At 41.1% G+C, this 18,280-nt stretch overlaps 2 protein-coding genes across 2 annotated transcripts; one reads left to right on the forward strand and one right to left on the reverse strand.

Annotated features, from left to right (window-relative positions):
• The first annotated feature begins 34 nt into the window (after window positions 1-34).
• On the forward strand, window positions 35-10,413 carry kif28 (kinesin family member 28). Its single transcript, XM_053510430.1, has 23 exons — window positions 35-88; window positions 1,746-1,934; window positions 2,435-2,638; window positions 2,757-2,792; window positions 3,489-3,716; window positions 4,174-4,328; window positions 4,618-4,729; window positions 4,828-4,895; window positions 5,001-5,143; window positions 5,271-5,392; window positions 5,505-5,595; window positions 5,709-5,769; window positions 5,859-5,982; window positions 6,067-6,229; window positions 6,339-6,442; window positions 6,982-7,089; window positions 7,925-8,193; window positions 8,320-8,454; window positions 8,582-8,748; window positions 8,853-8,947; window positions 9,119-9,260; window positions 9,767-9,906; window positions 10,047-10,413. The coding sequence occupies exons 1-23, from the start codon at window positions 35-37 to the stop codon at window positions 10,203-10,205; spliced, it is 3,069 nt and encodes a 1,022-aa protein (XP_053366405.1). The 3' UTR covers window positions 10,206-10,413.
• A 50-nt stretch (window positions 10,414-10,463) lies between these two features.
• sccpdha.1 (saccharopine dehydrogenase a, tandem duplicate 1) lies at window positions 10,464-17,408 on the reverse strand. Its single transcript, XM_053509212.1, has 12 exons — window positions 17,083-17,408; window positions 14,553-14,665; window positions 14,256-14,336; window positions 13,327-13,456; window positions 13,054-13,103; window positions 12,822-12,952; window positions 12,475-12,592; window positions 12,201-12,320; window positions 12,020-12,076; window positions 11,527-11,638; window positions 11,182-11,263; window positions 10,464-10,979 (listed from the first exon to the last, which is right to left on the reverse strand). Exons 1-12 carry the CDS (start codon window positions 17,282-17,284, stop codon window positions 10,889-10,891), a joined length of 1,287 nt encoding a protein of 428 aa, XP_053365187.1. The 5' UTR covers window positions 17,285-17,408; the 3' UTR covers window positions 10,464-10,888.
• Window positions 17,409-18,280: the final 872 nt, after the last annotated feature.

Genomic DNA, 18,280 nt, shown 5'->3' on the forward strand with positions numbered 1-18,280 from the left:
CCGTTCCTTGCTTTTCTTACTAACGCAAAGTAACATGGCTGGAAAAGACTGCGTAAAAGTGGCTGTGCGAGTCCGACCCTTCAACAAGGTCAGCTGATGCTGTTGTTAAAAGATTTTGGTGTGAAGGTGTTTAATACATCAGCCAACCTTATACAGGTTGATCAGTAATGGTGTTTTCAGACAGCATGGAAAATGTGCGTGTGTGTGTGTAAGAGAGAGAGAGACATAATACACTGTCAGGGATACATGGCTATAGCATAATGTATAGTATTGAAGTATATTTTAGGATTATTTCTACTTTACTGCAAGACTGTATGCGTTTTATCTTTTGCTTCATTTTATTTTTTTCAAAAGGAAATTAGTTTTCATCAAAATTTTCATCCTAAATCATCTTCCATTTCTTAATGCAATACTAATCTTTTAATCCTGTCACAACATCAATTCTGAACAAAACCCCTATCAGAAAGTCACTTTGGCGCTGCTCGGATCTCTAAACGGCTCTTTAAATTCCTGAATCGACTCCGAGCGTTTCCCCTGGGGGGCAATACAATGAAGCTTTTCAGAATTCTACAAAGTTTTACTGCATCTGTGTCTTGTCAGAGCAACCACGAAAAAAAAACAGTTGATTATTATTATTATTATTATTATTATTTGTTATACATGTCCATGAAATTGCTGTGACTGGATCTAACTTCCATCTGATAAAAAAACTTATATTATATTGGATAATATTTATTCATTTATTCTATGTTAACTAGCTTCGTTAACACCAGTGGCTTAAAACCGTTATACTGCTCACTTACTATTATTACTCCACATACTGTATAACAGTCCGCACTAGTGATCATACATGTCAATACAGCTAATAAAAATTTGGAAAACTACTATTATTTATGGAGATTGTAACTAGTAAAAGAAAATTAATTCAGTTATGTATTGCAATTCTTGTGTTGCAATTCATATCTCACTCACTCTTACTCGCTTATCTTCTATACCGCTTTATCCTGTATTCAGGGTCGCGGGGACTTGGATCCTATCCCAGGAGGCTTAGGGCATGAGGCAGGGTACATCCTGGACAGGGTGTCAATCTATTACAGGGCACACACACACTCATTCACACACTTCAGGCAATTTGGGAATGCCTTTGGACTGTGGGAGGAAACCGGAGTACCCGGAGGAAACCCACCAAGAACGGGGAGAACATGCAAACTCCATGCACACAGAGACGAAAATCAAGCCTGGCCGGGAATCGAACCCAGACCCTGGAGGTGCAAGGCGACAGTGCTAACCACTACTGCCACCCGCCTTGATTACAATTTTAATGAAATCTGAAAAAAATAATTCTATCAGATCAGGATATTTAGTAAAATCTTAATACTTACAGAATACCAATATGAACCGACATCCAAGTTGTTGTTGGTTTTTTGGCCGCTCCCATCCAGTAGTCGCCACTGCAGACCATCCGATTAGCACGCAACTTGGCACAGGTTTTATGCCCTTCCTGAAGCAACCCTCCCAATTTTATTTGGGCTTGGGACAAGCACTGCATCCAGTGGCTGGAGCTTGGGCGTTAGATGTGAACTGAACCGGGTCTTACACATGGCAGGTGAGACATCTACCCCTGAGCCACCAGTGCCCCCCAATCGACATCCAAGTATCGCAATAAAAACATTTCAGGAGATCCTTAGTGATTCACCGGCGTATATAAAGAAACTTTAAACTTTACACGATATGTGTGTGTACAGAGGGAGCGTGATGCTGGGAGCCGGTGTATTATCACTATGAGCAGTAACAGTGTAAGTATTGAGGAGCCTCGCAGTCTGCAGCGCCGCACCTTCACCTTCCACTTCACCTTCTGGTCTCACAGCGGCTTCGCCAAGACCTCAGAGGGACTGTTAGTGCCTGAGAATGAGGGGGGGCGCTATGCTGACCAGGTCTCACACACCCACACACAAACTCCATCCAGCCATTCTGTAGCTGGAAGGCAATACAGCACAAAATACAGATATGTTCAGATATTTACTTAACAAAACTACTATTTAGTCCTAAGTAGGATTTATATGTTTATAGATTAAATGTTAATAGTTCCATTTATTATCTTATAGTCACTAATTTGTGTAATGTATAATATTATTTTCAAATGTTTTATAATTAAATTGTAAATTCTATATAAATCTATAGGTCTATTTTTATATTATACATTTCCTTATTTGCATTGTTTATGCATTTATTTTTGTGTGGGATTTTTTAAAAGAATATATTATTTAAAAAAAGATCAAAGACTTTTCTTTGGTATTAATGCTTTTAATCCTTTCTACTTTATTAATGTTTATTATTATTGTTGCAATTTCAAAAATATATATATATATTATTTCACTTACTCTTAAATTGGTACAATCATAATAATCTATGTCCGTGTGATTGTTTCCCCCAGGCGTGTATGTTTGCTGAAGTGGGTCAGGGGATCTTGGGTAATGCTCTGCAGGGCTACAATGCCACACTGCTGGCGTACGGTCAGACGGGATCAGGGAAAAGTTACTCCATGATGGGCTTTGGAGCCAACAAGGGCCTCGTCCCAAATCTGTGTCACTCACTCTTTACCTACATCACAACCAATCAGGACAGATGCCAGTGTCAGGTCTGTCTGTCTGTGACACCTCTTTAACCTCATCATGTGTGCGTTTACCATGAATTATGTAATATTAAAAATCTACACCTTATTATCACACACTAATCAGTGCATCATCCATCCCCAGGTTTTCTTCAGCATGTTAGAAATTTATAATGAACAGGTAACTTAAAAGTATTTTTCACTTATCTATTAATTAGATATGAGAATTTATATAATTAATAATAATTAATAAGAGTTAATAATTAATAACACCTCAATTCAAGTGTTTAATTCTTTAATGCACGTTAAGTGAATTAAACAATAGATGGTTTAGATACATTTGAATAACTGATTTTTTTTTATTCATCACTTATTTTATTCTGCATTTATTGGATTTATCACTCATTTGATTCATGATTTGTATGATACATGCCTTATTTGCTTCATCATTTGTTTGATTAATTACTTATTTGAATCACCACTTATTATAGTCACTACTTGACTCACTGCTTATTTGGTTTATCACTTGTTCGATTGTGGTGCATTTGATTTAACACTTATTTGAATCACCACTCTTTTGATTAATCATTAATTTATTAATTTATTAAATTATAACTTGTTATTCATTAGCGCTCATTTAATTCAGTAATACTTTGATTAATCCCTCATTTAATTTTTTGTTTGGCTGTTCCTGTGTGTATGTGATAATTAAGGAAATAAATAATAGCCACACACTCTCTCTTGAACAATCCCCTGATTGACATCTCATGTTTAGTAAAAGCCTTTTGCCAACGGCTCTAATAAGTTATAGCTAACTATAGCAGTCAGTTTAGGTTTTCCGTGAAAAAAATTGTGTGTTGTGTGTGTGCACGTGCAGGTGATTGATCTGTTGTCGAGGTCAAGTCGTTCGGCCGGTGGTCTGCGTGTGCGTGAGGACCAGCAGCGTGGTTTTTACGTAGAGGGTCTGCGCAGGGTTGCATGTGACAGCGCTGTCCAGGTGGAGCAGCTGATGGAGCAGGGAACTCGTACACGCACCACTGCTGCCACACACCTGAATGCCAACAGCAGCCGCTCACACATGCTTATCATCATACAGCTCAAGCAGGTACGGTAATGCAGGGGTGGCACCTCCAGGCTCCAGGTTCGATTCCTGGTGGTTTGTATGCATGGAATTAGCATGTTCTTCCTGTGCTTGGTGGGTTTCCTCTGGGTACTCTGGTTTCCTCCCACAGTCCAAAGACCTGAGGATTAGGCTAATTGGTGTTCCCACTTCCATTTGTGTGTGTATACACTCCTAATCGTGAGTAAAGACTGATGTTGTACAATACTTGCATCTGTCTTTGGTGTGTGATATATATATATAGACAGTATCTATATATAAAACTCTACGTGCTATATATCATGATATCATGATGCAGTATACATGCCTATATACAGTACCAGTTAAATGTTTCGACACTTCTTTCCTGATGTTTGACTGGTACAGTATATATAAAATCTCTCAAATATAATTATCAAAAGTTGACCAATTATTATTATTATTTTTTTTTCAACTTTACCAGATTTTCTCGAAGGAGTGCATCACTAAACAGTCTAACATTAACCTGGTTGACCTGGCAGGAAGTGAAAGGCAAAGATCGTCAGGTTCAGAGGTTGATCGTCTTAAAGAGGGAACCGCTATTAATCTCAGTCTCACCACTCTGGGGAATGTGATCAGGTCTGAACACACTGTGTGTGTATAGTACACGATGTGCTGTGTGTAGTGTGGAGCGAGTGTTTTGAGTCCTGCTATGTCCTGTGTAGTGAGAGTGTAAAATGAAGCCGTTCTGAACTCGACAGACAGTCTTCGATGACATACCAAGAAATCAGGACTGTTTATGTTTTCTTTTATGGAGTTTCAGAATGTTGTATTAGATTGAAATGTATAGTGTATAGGTACAATGACCTAATGTTAACTCTGTGTCTGTTTATTTAATGTGCTTTTAATGTGTGTATTCATTCCATAGTGCCCTTGCAGAAGTGGCGTTAGGGAAGAAAGCGGTGTATGTTCCCTACCGAGACTCGGTCCTCACTAAGCTCCTGCAGTCTGCGCTGGGAGGAAACAGCCGCACCGTCATGGTGACCTTATCAGCAGCATCATTTATGTTTCACTGTTAGTTATACAAACACCTAGCACTGTACATCTGCTGAATGTGTGTGTATATGTGTGTGTTCAGATTGCGACTCTCAGTCCAGCCGATATCTGCTACGAGGAGTCACTCTCCACTCTGCGCTACGCTGAGCGGTGGGTCCTCTTCATCCTGATCTGATCTCCTCTCATACCCTCACCGTTCTTATACATAGCACCTTCACTTAATAATAAAACAGAAATTTTATCTAAATCTTCCAGAGCCAAGCGGATACAGAATAAGGCTGTGGTGAATGAGGGCTCGACGGAGAGACTGGTTAAAGAACTGAAAGCTGAAAATGCTAAACTGTTGCTGAAGCTGAGTAAACTGGACCAGAACGGGAGACGGTCTGATCAGGAAATGAGTGAGGATGGAGAAAACATTCCTTCAATGTTCCCTAGGATTCCTGATGCTTTAGCTTCTTAGTTTTTAAATTTTTCAAAGTTCTGAGTATTGCCTATCCATGAGGTCTTGTGTGTGTCTGTGTGTAGAAGATCTTCGGCGTTTGCTGACCCACAATGAGCTACAGATCCGAGCAATTCAGACTCTGTGGGAGCAACACCTTCAGGAAGCTCTGAAGGACTGGGAGACCCAGTACACCACCATCACCCAGGTCTCTCTCTCTCTCACACACACATAAAAACATTAATGAGATTCATACGGTGTTGAAGATTCTAAATGAATGATGAATATTCTGTTCTTCCCTGGTCGGTGATGAAGAACAGGAGCGAAAGATGATGCAGATGTTTCCGTACATGATGAACATTAATGAAGATGCGCAGCTCTCTGGAGTCATCAAGCTCTTCATTCAGGAAGGTCATTGAGAGTAGTACTGTGTTAAAAATAAATCAGTGTGTGTGTGTTTATGCTGTTAGATACTTAATTGTTAGATTTCTCAGTCTTGAAGTTGTTTTATGACTTTTGTGAAGGTGAGTGGGATGTGGGCTTAGCAGACTCCTCACCCAGAGCCATCTCTGTCAGAGGACTGGGGTGAGCCATAACGTCTTTTACTAACTGAGTTACACTGATACATCATTTTATATATCGGTGCATATATTCGCATTTACACCACATTGCAGTATTCAGGAGCGGCATGCCATTGTATCCAATCAGCAACGTCGAGTGACGATCACACCGTTGTCGGGGTCAAAGGTCACAGTTAATGGCACATCCATATGTCAGACAACAGAGCTGCAGCATTTGGTACCTCATACAATAATAATAACAATAATAATAATAATAAACAATTATTATAGTGTATAATATCATATCATATTACGTATACAGGACCGTGTGATCCTGGGCTCCAACAGCACCTTCCTGTTTATCGGTTTTCCTTCGGAGCGTCTCAGGGACGATTGGAGCCGTTATGATTATGATCATTTTCAGTCTGAACTGGCGGAGGCTGAGGGAGTTCATCTGCACACACTGTGTGACACACCTGGACAGAGTGTGTGTGTGTTTTTCATGTCAATCAGTTGGTGCTCATTACAGCACCAGACTGAGATAGATAAAGAGGTAGCTCTTAGCTGCGTCCAAACTGACCAGTGTCTCCACAGGGTCCCTTCAGCCCAACCCCAGTCTCCTGGCTGCCTTTTACGACTACATCAAACTGATGCCGATGGTGACGGAGGCGAACCAGATGAGTCAGGAACTGAACAAGGTGATGAACATCACATTTACATTTACATTTAAGCATTTGGCAGACGCTCTTATCCAGAGCGACTTACATTTTTATCTCATTATACATCTGAGCAGTTGAGGGTTAAGGGCCTTGCTCAAGGGCCCAACAGTGGCAACTTGGTGGTTGTGGGGTTTGAACCGGGGATCTTGGTGGTTGTGGGGTTTGAACCGGGGATCTTCCGAACCGTAGTCCAATGCCTTAACCACTGAGCTACCCCTGCCCATCACGACTCCTGTCAACTCTGTCCCGTCACGTCTCTCTGTCCCGTCACATCTCTCTGTCCACACTCTGTCAGTCTAGACTGATATTGAGATATGAATGATCTGTCTTCTCTAAGAAACCCCTAATCATTGGTTTTAAGCTCTGCTGGCTCTTTTTTTACCTTTTTATCCTATTGCTATAGTGTTTAGATATTTCCTAGGTTTCTTGTTCCTGATCTCATTCTTCATTAAAGGTTTTGTTTTGTAATTAGTTAATTTTTGAATTGCTAATTAAAAGTTTCCGGTGTTATTTTTCAGGGGGTGGAATTTAGATTGGAGATAAAGAACCTGGCGATGTCTGACTCTAAAGGTCATGACCTGGAGAAAGAGATTGTGGTCAGAGTGACAAATGTGCAGAGCAAACAGGTCAGGAATGAACTAACAATCTTTTCATCTTTTTCATAATTGATCAAATCTATCAATCTTCTTACATCCATGAACACTATGGACAATTACACGCTCACCTTCCTTCATATATACACTACATGTCGTACGTTTACATCCTGGACCATTGCACAAAGACACTTTAATAACTTTGCACACCTACCTTCACAACTACACTACATTTTACAGTTTTACGTTTACATCCTGGACCAGTGCACAAAGACACTTTAATAACCTCTGCACAAAGTCACTTTGTTCTATGCATATTTGCACACACAGCACAGTATATTTCAATTTGTACAGTAGATTTTTTATTTTTGCACATCATATTTCTATTTTTATTTTTAGTTCTATTTTTTCCTAGCACATTTCTATTTTTATTTTTTGTTCTATTTTTCCTAGTTTAATTTAATTTTTTATTTAATTTCTATCGTATTTCTTTTATTCATATTTATCTCTTATTTGTAAACTTTAATTCTCTTCTAGGGTCAATGGCAGTCGTATAATGCATTTCACTACATTTCGTACTGTGTATGTTTGTGTATGTGACAAATAAATTTGAATTTGATTTGAATTTGATTTAATGTTATTCAGCTACAGAGATTTCAGTTAGTGTTACGGTGGTGGTCGGGGGTGGTGGTGGTGGTGGTGGTGGGGGTTATTGGATTACATTGAATAGCTAGCTGATCTACTGTATTAGGAGTAATTATTATTTTAGGTATTAAATATAACAAAGAGACGAATAGAGTTAGGCTGAGACATGGTGAGTGAATTAGTTAGAGACAAAATAATCTCCCTTGCCTCCACCCTCATATAGGTGTGGCTGTGGTCTAAAGCGAAATTTATTAACCGTAAGTTCCTAATGGAGGAGGTGTACCAGAGGGGGGCATCGCTGCCTGCCCTACCCCAGGATAAAGACCCCTTCTGGGACCCGGTGGAGCCCGTACACCTGGGCAGTGCTCACCTGTGGCTGCACTCGCTGGCCTTCCGCATTTCTGTGGATGAGCAGGTGGAGGTGGTGGGACCTGAGGGCACTGAGGAGGCCATGCTGCATGCACGCCTAGTGCCCTGTAGCCCCAAGGGATTGTGGGTAACATTCAGCAGTGTTGGTGTAATGCATTTAATAAACATCAATTCGTTTGTGTGGGTGTGTGTATAGCTGTGAATGAATTGATTTGTTTATATTACTGTGGTGTGTGTGTGTGAGTGTAGGCCCCTGAGTGAAGATGATATCCTGATCGACCCCACAGAGCTGCTTGGAAAGCGGCTGGATTTCCAGCTGATCCTGGATCAGTGCTGTGGCCTGCGCTGGATCAAAGAGGCCCGAACTCGCGGCATCCAGATCGGGTGTGTGTGTGTCAGTTTGTTACATTGCGTGCAATTATGTTTGTTAGTGTGTGTTACAATGTTTGTAATAAGAGTGTTTTATCCACTGTTAATCGATGAAGCTCCGTGTGTGTGCATGTGTGTTTAGGTTCCAGATGTTTGACTGCATGGAGCCGCTCTACACTCCAGTTGTGTGGCGGTGTGTAAACCCACAGCTGGATTACTGCCTTCAGTTCACTGCCCTGAACACGTCACACACATTGCTCACATACCTGCAGAGTAATGCAGTAGTCCTGCAGCTTTGGGGTCTACAGGGTACATTTACACACACACACACACATACAGATGTTATCTAAGGTTCTCTCCACTAACATAATTAATGAAGTTTATGTACTTCCTGTTCTCTCTCCTGTGTGCAGAGGGATGCCCTGACATGACGACACAACTGGGCGGTGTGAAGAAAACCCCGGAAAATAGCATCCTCATAGACACAGCTGAGGATTCGGAGCATGTGGTCAGGACTTATCGATATTCTCTTTTGTCTCTCTCTCTCTCTCCATCACATGCTTTCTTTCTATCTCTCTCTTTCTGTCTCTCCCTCATATATACCATACCTCCTACTCTCGCTCTCTCTTACACGCACACAAAAATATATAAATAATTTTTGCATTGTGTGTGTACGTAGAGCATGGATGGATCAGTGTCAGATCAGAGTGTGTGTCTGCAAGTTCTGCATGAGGACCTGGAGCAGCTGAAGATCACCAACGCAGAGTTAAAGAAAGAGAATGACACACTGAGAGAACAGCTCAACACACACACACAATGTGGTAATATGCAATCAGATTTTTTTTTTCCGCTCTCTCTCTCACACACACACACACACACATGCACAATCAGCATTAACATTAAATCTACTGATAGGTGAAGTGAATAATTCTCTCAGCACAGGCTGCAAGTGAACAGTCAGTTCTCAAAGTTTGATTTGTTGGAGGCGAGAAAAATGGCCAAGCGTAAGGAAGGAGCTGAGTGACATTGACACGGACCAAATTGTGATGTCAGAGCAAAGCAGCAGGACTGCCGTGTTCCCTGTATGCAGGGGTTAATAAAAAAACTCTGTAGATTAATCAGGCGCCCTGTTTAGAGACAATGATTAAAACGTGAATCACCTTTAGGACGAAAATAAAACATTTTCAGTCTCTAAACACTGTAATACACGAGTCTGGGATTTTCACAATTAAACATTTAAAATCTCTCTTCCATCTTTGCACCAACAATAATGCGATATTCAGTTTATTCAGAGGATCTGTGATAAGTGGCTGTGTCCTGATTGCAGGCGTGGAGTGTGCTCGATGGCACAAAGGGCGTCTGAAATCCAGCTGTGATGCTGAATTCGCTCGAGCGCTTAAAGTGTTTTACCACAGCATGACGTCGGTTAGAGCTCAGCTGCAGCGACTGCGCAGACACAGACCAAGTGTACGTACACAGCAAGTGACCAGCAACTTTTTAAATAAACTATTCTCTAAATATATTAAGCTGGGAAAACAAAAATAAATTGTCCCCTTTATTGTGTGTATGTGTGTGTGTGTGTGTGTGCGTGCGTGTGGATTGATCAGGAGGAGGCAGACCTGCAGGACCTGAGATTCTTCGTGGATGAACACACACACCTACTGAAAGAGTTCAGTGAGCAGTTGGAGCAGTGTGTGTGCGCACTGAAGCAGGATGTGGCAGCCATTGTTCGCAGGAAGAGAGAGAAATCTGCAACCGGTTCTTAATGAACTTAAAACACACACACACACACCCTCTCCAAGTGAATTTATGTTTACTATGTTTTACACACCAGGTCATCATTATCCTCACGTGAACTTTGCTATTCAAGTGTTCAATGGATCAGTGTCAGATCAGAGTAATATATAAATCAGAGTATATATTTAGAATTGTAGAAATTTGATTGTGTATATAAACACACAATATATAATTAATACAAATAAAACGTACACACTGCATAATAAAAAAAACAGCAACTCCGTGTGTAAAACTGTGATTAATTTTTTTTATTAATCTATTCATACTCTTTAATCTATTAGTGCAAAAGGGAGAGGGGAAAAAACAACACAACATACACACACACACACACTTTAATTCCGACATTTAAATTCCCCACAATTCAAACAGGTCAATAAATTGTAAAGCTATCCCAGTTAAAGCAGGCTAAATATTTCACAGATACAGCGTGTTTGTTCGGCTGCACATCGCCTGGTTTTTAGTGTGAAATGGACAGCATGATTTCAGTCTTTCATTAGACTCATTTCAGAATGAAGTACCGCAGGAGACTTTTGCCCTGCATGTAAGCGTTAATACTAAGTGCTAATCAGAGTAAGTAGCGAATGACAGGAAGTACTGAAGCCGTGCTGCGTGAAGCCCCGCCTTGCTCTGTTCCGCTCCGCTTCGCTCCCGTTCACAGCACTGAGAAATGGATGCCGTGTTTATCCAGTCGCTCGATCAGGTTGGTCTTGGCGAAGGCGGCTCCAGGGGTATACACGCCACCTCTGTACAACACACACATGACATTAGTATGAATCTTGTATTACATGTTTGTAACACATCAGTAATTCAGTACCACACATTATTAAAGTTCAAATTGAAACACAATTGTGATTTTTGTTAATGCAAGGTTCAGAGAAAGAGAGGGAAAAAGGTAGTCATTATTATTAATTATAATGTAATTAGTCATTATTGAATGGTACTGACTTTTTGGGCAGTGCATCAGGTTCATTGAGGATGGTGAGAGCTGCCTGCACCATGGCAATCGGTGTCGCAACATAACCTGGCTCTGTAACAACACACACACAGTGATTCTTAACACCTTTAACATTATTCTTGTTTTAAACACTTGTCCTGAGATAGATCTGAAAGGGTTTGAATTGATCTCTAATCTCCAGGGGGCGCTACAACACTTGACGTTACAGTAAATTCAAAATAAAAGTGCTGAACACCTGAGTGTGAAAGTTTTTGCATGATTGCTGTACAGTACACAACATCACTTAATAGCCTCTGAGCTCATCTAATCCAGATTATTATTAATTAATAACGTACCTGGTCCATGGACAAGTGTGCGGATTTTAGCATCGGGTTTCCCCAGAGACGGATCCTGACCTTCGGTGTAACCTTCACCGAAGAACGCAAAACTGAATGAACATCCCTCCATCTGAATACAAACACACACAACAAATTTGAACACTACACCAGCATTTAAATTCACAAAGTCATAAAGCCATAAATTGACTGTTACTGTAATAAGAGATAAAAATGAAAAATAAATTAAACAATAAAAAGGCTAGTCAATTACACCTCGCTACCCGTTCTATAAGGGTACGTGTGTGTGTTGGGGTACGTCAGCCTTAACTGATGTTGTGGTAATTTATTAGTCACACCGATTCCTGTTCGGAAATCATCCAGGTTCATTATGTACAGTACCAGTCAAAAGTTTATTTTCTACATTCTAAAACAATAATGATAACAGGCTGTTTTTCTCAGGACCAACTTTTGACTGGTAGTGTGTGTTTAGTGGTTCAGGACTGTATGTTACCTGCTTCCGGGTTGGTCCAGCTTTAGAGAAATATCCAAACGAGAAAAACTCTGGAAACTGCACAAACAGTGAAAACTTAGTGTCATTAAATATTGTGGATATTGTCTTTGACTAATAGCTGAGACCTTTAAACCAAAGTGTAATTATAATCAGGAACACTGATGAATAAAATCAGCCGTACTTTAATGAGGAGTTTTCTGCCGAAGTTGAAACGGCTGAGTAGAGAGAAGAAGAACCCGGCGAAGAGCAGTTTAAAAACGGAGACGATTCCCCCGATTCCAACGTACGCTCCGTACTGAACCTGAGGACAGGAAAGACAACAAAACCCAGTCTTAATACTGAACAGGGATGTAGTTCCACCCCCCAGTGCCTCCTGCTGGCAACTATTAATGATAACATTGTGTGTGTGTGTGTGTGTGTGTGTGTGTGTGTGTGTGTGTGTGTGTTTAACCAACTGGAGTTTCTTTCTGTTCCTCAGACAGGAAGCGCAGAGTTCTCTTCACTACGGACGGATCAGAGCCCATGAAGGGAATCGTGTACTGCTGGATCTCAGTACTGTAGAACAGAGGACCCCTGCGTGTACACACACACACACACAAAAAATTTATGCCATCTTTACATATTATGCTGTTTTTAGGTATTAGTTCAAACATCCAACATATCTAGTGTGTATATGTACATTCGCATTCCATACAAACTAATTGAAATAATTCCTTTAATTGTGTAAAGCTGCTTTGCGACAATGACAATTGTTAAAAGCGCTCAAACTAATTAAATTGAATTAAATACGGATTTCCTCTACCTTCGTTTAAGCTTGGCCCCGACCACAGGCAGCGGTTTGTGGTTGAATTTTTTCCTCAGGGCCTTTAGTTTGGCACTATCCGCCAACCCGTACACAGCTGACTGCCACGTCCCATCATGGATACACGCTCCCTGAGGGGAAAAACACACACACACACACACACACACACCATGTCAACATTGAGACACGTCCCAGTGGGTAAAATAATGCTCATCATAATAAAAATAAAGACCTCAGGTCCTGAACTTGCTGTCAGAAAACTCTCCACCGCTGTCAGAGTACCTACACACACACACACACACACACACACACACACACACAAATATATATCGAATCAATCTACCTGTAGAGCATTATCACTAAAAAACATTATATTCTCTTCTGGATTATTTGATCAGTTTCCTTACGGTGAGTGTTATTACTAACAAATTAACAGTTATTTACATGTTAATAAACACCAGGATTAAACATACTTTAATGTAGGAGTATGTGTGTGTACGTGTACCTTTAAATTGATCCCGCGTGTAAATGACTCCCATATCTGAAGGAATGGAGTCGAACCCGCAGCTTCCCACGATGTACACACCTGCATCTGCCGCTGCGCTGTTGTAATTCAACTGCATGCTCTCTAAAAACTACACACACACACACACACACACACCAATTATTTACAACATTACACCCTCTGCCAGATGAAGTGAGTAACACCGATATTGGCGTCTCAGGGGGTGGGGTTCATTAGGCAGTAAGTGAACACTCAGGACCTACGGAAAGTGCTCCAAGGAAGGACAATAGGTAATTCAGGGACAGGGTCACTGCTCACGTGTGGTCAATAGTACAATACAGCTGCACAGATATCACCCGGCACTTTAGTGTTTGCTGTGGCCAAGTCATGTGAGGTGCTGGATTAAGGCTCCAGTCTCTTTCGAGACGTGCTTTTGAATCCCACTGTTGCCAGAAAGACTTTTAGGACAGTTGTGGCTCAAACGGTTAAGGCTGTAGCGTACTGGGTTTTTGATGGGAGGTTTGGGGGCGGTGCTGAGGTTTCAACTCGTGGCTCTCCAACCACTGAGCTTCGGCTGCCTCGATGCACGCTCTAACGCACGCCCTGTACCTCGGTGATTTCTGTGAAGTGTTGAAAATGGATTCACACACTCTGCATTTAATTTTTTTAAAAAGTAAACATAAGGAAGACGTACATATTTATATACAAGCTATTTAGTTCATATAAAGAGACTCCTCTCTGTTTCTCTTTGTTTGCACCTGATAACTGAACGTCCTTAAACAGACAAGTTTGGCAAAAGCGTTAGACCAAGAGGTTCCATCCAGCAGTTCATGTGTCATGGCTAGAACGCCATGACACCTTCACCTGCAAAAACTGTCACGCTTACAACCTGGGTGTGTGTGGGTGTGTGTGTGTGTGTGTGTGAGTACCTGGGGTTCACCACTGATGTCCACACAGTGAGCACCATTGTCCACACACGCCTTAACCACTGCCTCACCATAGAACCTATACTGTAACACACACACACACACATATATGTTCGAGAATCTTCATGTTAAACCTGGTGTAACTAAGCATGACAGGAATCAGTGAATTGTTAATTCCGCAGTGTCATACAGCGTTGTTACAAAACAAGGGTTCATCCACCATCTGCACTACTCATATGATCAGCTTCTTTTCTGTGTGTGTGTGAGAGTGTAAGAGAGTCACATGTGTGTAAAATGTACCGGTCCGACACAGTTGAGAATAATGCGCCCCAGTTTACACATAGCAGCTAATGAGTCTGGCTCTGACACATCGGCCACAATGATTTCCACCTCTGACTGCAGCTCTGGTGTCCCTAAACACACACACACACACACACAAACAGAGGAAACGGTCAGAATAAGACATGCAAAACACATTTCAGTATCAGTTATGCAAATTAATTAGCATTTTGATACACCAGCACAAATATAGTAGTAAGCACATCACACACACACACACACACCTGAAGTTTCTACAATGTTTTTACTCTCTTTTTTTACCGCCGTTCCAGCTTCTATGGCTATATTCATGGCGAGAGTCAGTTTTTGTTATTCAATATTAAAATTATTTTTTTTTAAGAGCTTTAAAACTGATCTACAATGTCTAAAAATAGTTCTGCTTAACTAAGTTTCCTCTCTTGACCAGTTGTCATATTTAGTGATCTAGTGCACATCAGTGTTACTGCATATGAAAGAGAACAATGACCGACTATACTGCTTCTGCCCACCTGCACACAAAAAAGGCTGCGTTGTTTTACAGGTAACATATGTCATGAATTTATGTAGAGTTTGTCAAAAAAAATACGTTTTTGCTTATATTTTAAATAAATGTGAGGTGATAAACAACTATTGGCAAACAATAACAAACTCTTAATGAGTTACATATTGCAGTTCAGGTCGCAATAGAAATAGGTGTATTAAAATAACTGCAATTAGATTTTTTTTTAAATCATGCAGCCCTGTCTAAGAATATATCTGCTTCATTAAGTTCCACCCTCAGGGGACATGTAGTCATGTTTAGGGCTCCTCTAGTGGACACTGTTGTTACTGCATGAGAGAGTGAATAATGACACTGCTACTGCCTTCCTCCACACACACACACACACACACACACAGTTAATGTACCCAGTTCTCGTATTGTGGGCACAGTGTGCAGCATTCAGGAAGGTTTTTTAAACTTAATCCTGAACAGCTGATGGAAAACCTGCATCACACCAACACACACACACACACACACACACACACACTGAGCTTTTATTAAACATGTTTAGGAGCTTCATTTATTAAACACTAACCTTTATTTAGTGACACAAATCCCCTCTACAAAACCCTCCTCCTCCTTTCCTCCATTCCCTCCACCCACCCACGCACACACACACACACACACAATCACACTATTCACTCTACAGGCCACAAACACTGCTATATTGCTCTGTAATCAGGCACTTTGTCCTTTGTCTGAAAATTATTACACGTATGAGAGATGACCGCAATGGACTTCAACTTTGCTCCAATCTTCTGATGGTCCATGTCAGGTTTATCAGCATTTCTGCACAATTACATCATCGTTATCGGAGTGTTTATCAGCGGTGCTCTTACACACTCCGGGTGCCAATAACTATGACAGCCGTTTTTGACAAACTATGCACTTTGTAACATGCCATGTATAATGCTGTGTGTGTTTATTAGAACACACGTGCACTACATAGGGCATGAAAATCACTCTACACCCAATGCAGAGTCTCAGCTGTCTACTGTGTGTTTGCACGCACTACTTAGGGTAAAATGTATAAAGTAGGGAGGGATTTGGGATCCAGACACCACTCATGGGATTAAACACCTAAAAAGGAGCAGAGATTCACACACTACGTTTTTATTAATGAGTCTCTCACACACCTGAGATCTACTTCCTGTTTTACCTGCTCAGGTGTGTCTGGCCTGTGCACATGTGTGTTACAGTCCTGTTGCTCCAACATGCCTAACTAAACACAAACACACATGTTTCACCTATGAGACTTACCTGATTTGTCTAATCAATATGTCAATAATAGTGCAGTAGATCATGAAGGTCCTGCCCAGAACCGAACCTAGAACATGTTTATTTCCAAATACTAACGCAGAAAAGAAACCGGAACCAGAACCCCGTACAACCCCGAGAGCTACACCAGAACCCAGTACAACCCCGAGAGCTACACCAGAAACCAGTACAACCCCGAGAGCTACACCCGAAACCAGTACAACCCCGAGAGCTACACCAGAACCCAGTACAACCCCGAGAGCTACACCAGAAACCAGTACAACCCCGAGAGCTACACCCGAAACCAGTACAACCCCGAGAGCTACACCAGAACCCAGTACAACCCGGAGAGCTACACCAGAACCCAGTACAACCCCGAGAGCTACACCCGAAACCAGTACAACCCCGAGAGCTACACCAGACAGCAGTACAACCCTGAGAGCTACACCAGAACACAGTACAACCCCGAGAGCTACACCAGAACACAGTACAACCCCGAGAGCTACACCAGAACACAGTACAACCCCGAGAGCTACACCAGAACACTGTACATCCCTTTACACTACACCAGAACACTGTATTACCCTGTAGAACCCAGGGAGATCCACCAGAACCCTGTAGAACCCTGAGAGATCATAACTCTGTAGGAACGACTGATTTCTGGATTATTGCCTCATGAATTATACAGTTTGATTAATTAGGTGAGAAGAGTACCGAGTTGTTGCGCAGTCTCCTGGAGAACCTTCTCCAGCTTGTCTCTGCTCCTCCCCGCCACGGCCCATGTCAGGTTCCCCCCCGGAACCTCCGCGCTGCTCCGCGCCACCTCCTCCACCACATAGCGGCCCGTGAAGCCCGAGGCCCCGAACACTATCAGCTGGTAGGGCCGGGGAGAGGGAGAGGATCCGTGCGCCGCCATCACCGAGGATTACAGATCACTCCTGATTAAAACACGGAGAGAGTGAGACACTGAGGGAGTGAGACACGGAACTCTGGAGCTGCTACGAGTTTGTGCATGCGCGTGTGTTTGGGCATGAAAACTCCACCAATAGGGCGTGTCTTAGAACCCGGAAGTACTGATTTCAGAATAAAGGTCAACTACGCACCAGGACAAAACTGAACTAAAGATAATAACGCGTACACAAGGAACAAACGGGGATAGTGTACAAAAAATTATTAAAAAACTAACTTTGTTAGAGACTTTTATACAATTTTATTGACTTTTATTTAAACCACGTGTTTACACTTAACACATTAGCACTAAACCAAATATTTTTGTTCAGTAGGATGTAATCCAAACAAGTGGCAGATACAAGTTTTTAAATACTTGACAAAATAATTGTGAATTCATCCTACAAACCAAATGTTAAAAAAATACTTTTAAATCTACAAACAAAACATCAAATACAACTATAAATCATCTGCATTTTAAAAAATCTGAAATTTATTTAATATTTTATATCTTCGTAAGCCATTTCTGAATGTGTGTAGTGCAACAAAGAAATATTATTATCATTCATTCATTCATTCATTTATTTTTATACCTCTGATCTTGTACAGGGAGGCTGATCCATCACTAGGCACACATGCACACAAACATCATCCAAACATGGGAAGAACATGCAAATTCCACACACACACACACACACAGGAATCAAATCCTGGACCCCGAAGACACCACACCACTGTACCATTAATAATGATAATAATAATGATAGTAATAACAACAACTATCTGTTAGTTACATTGAAATTTAAATGAGTACAAAATATTTTGATTATTCTATCTAATTTGACGAATTAGATAAATATATGTATTATATTATTATAATAATTTTTAAGTGGTGGTTTGTCATTTCCATGCCTTAAATTTCATAGATGTATGCTGCTCAAAACCAAATTAATAAATCACATTA

This window comes from Clarias gariepinus, chromosome 13 (assembly GCF_024256425.1).
Source record: "Clarias gariepinus isolate MV-2021 ecotype Netherlands chromosome 13, CGAR_prim_01v2, whole genome shotgun sequence".
Taxonomy (NCBI): Eukaryota; Metazoa; Chordata; class Actinopteri; order Siluriformes; family Clariidae; genus Clarias; species Clarias gariepinus.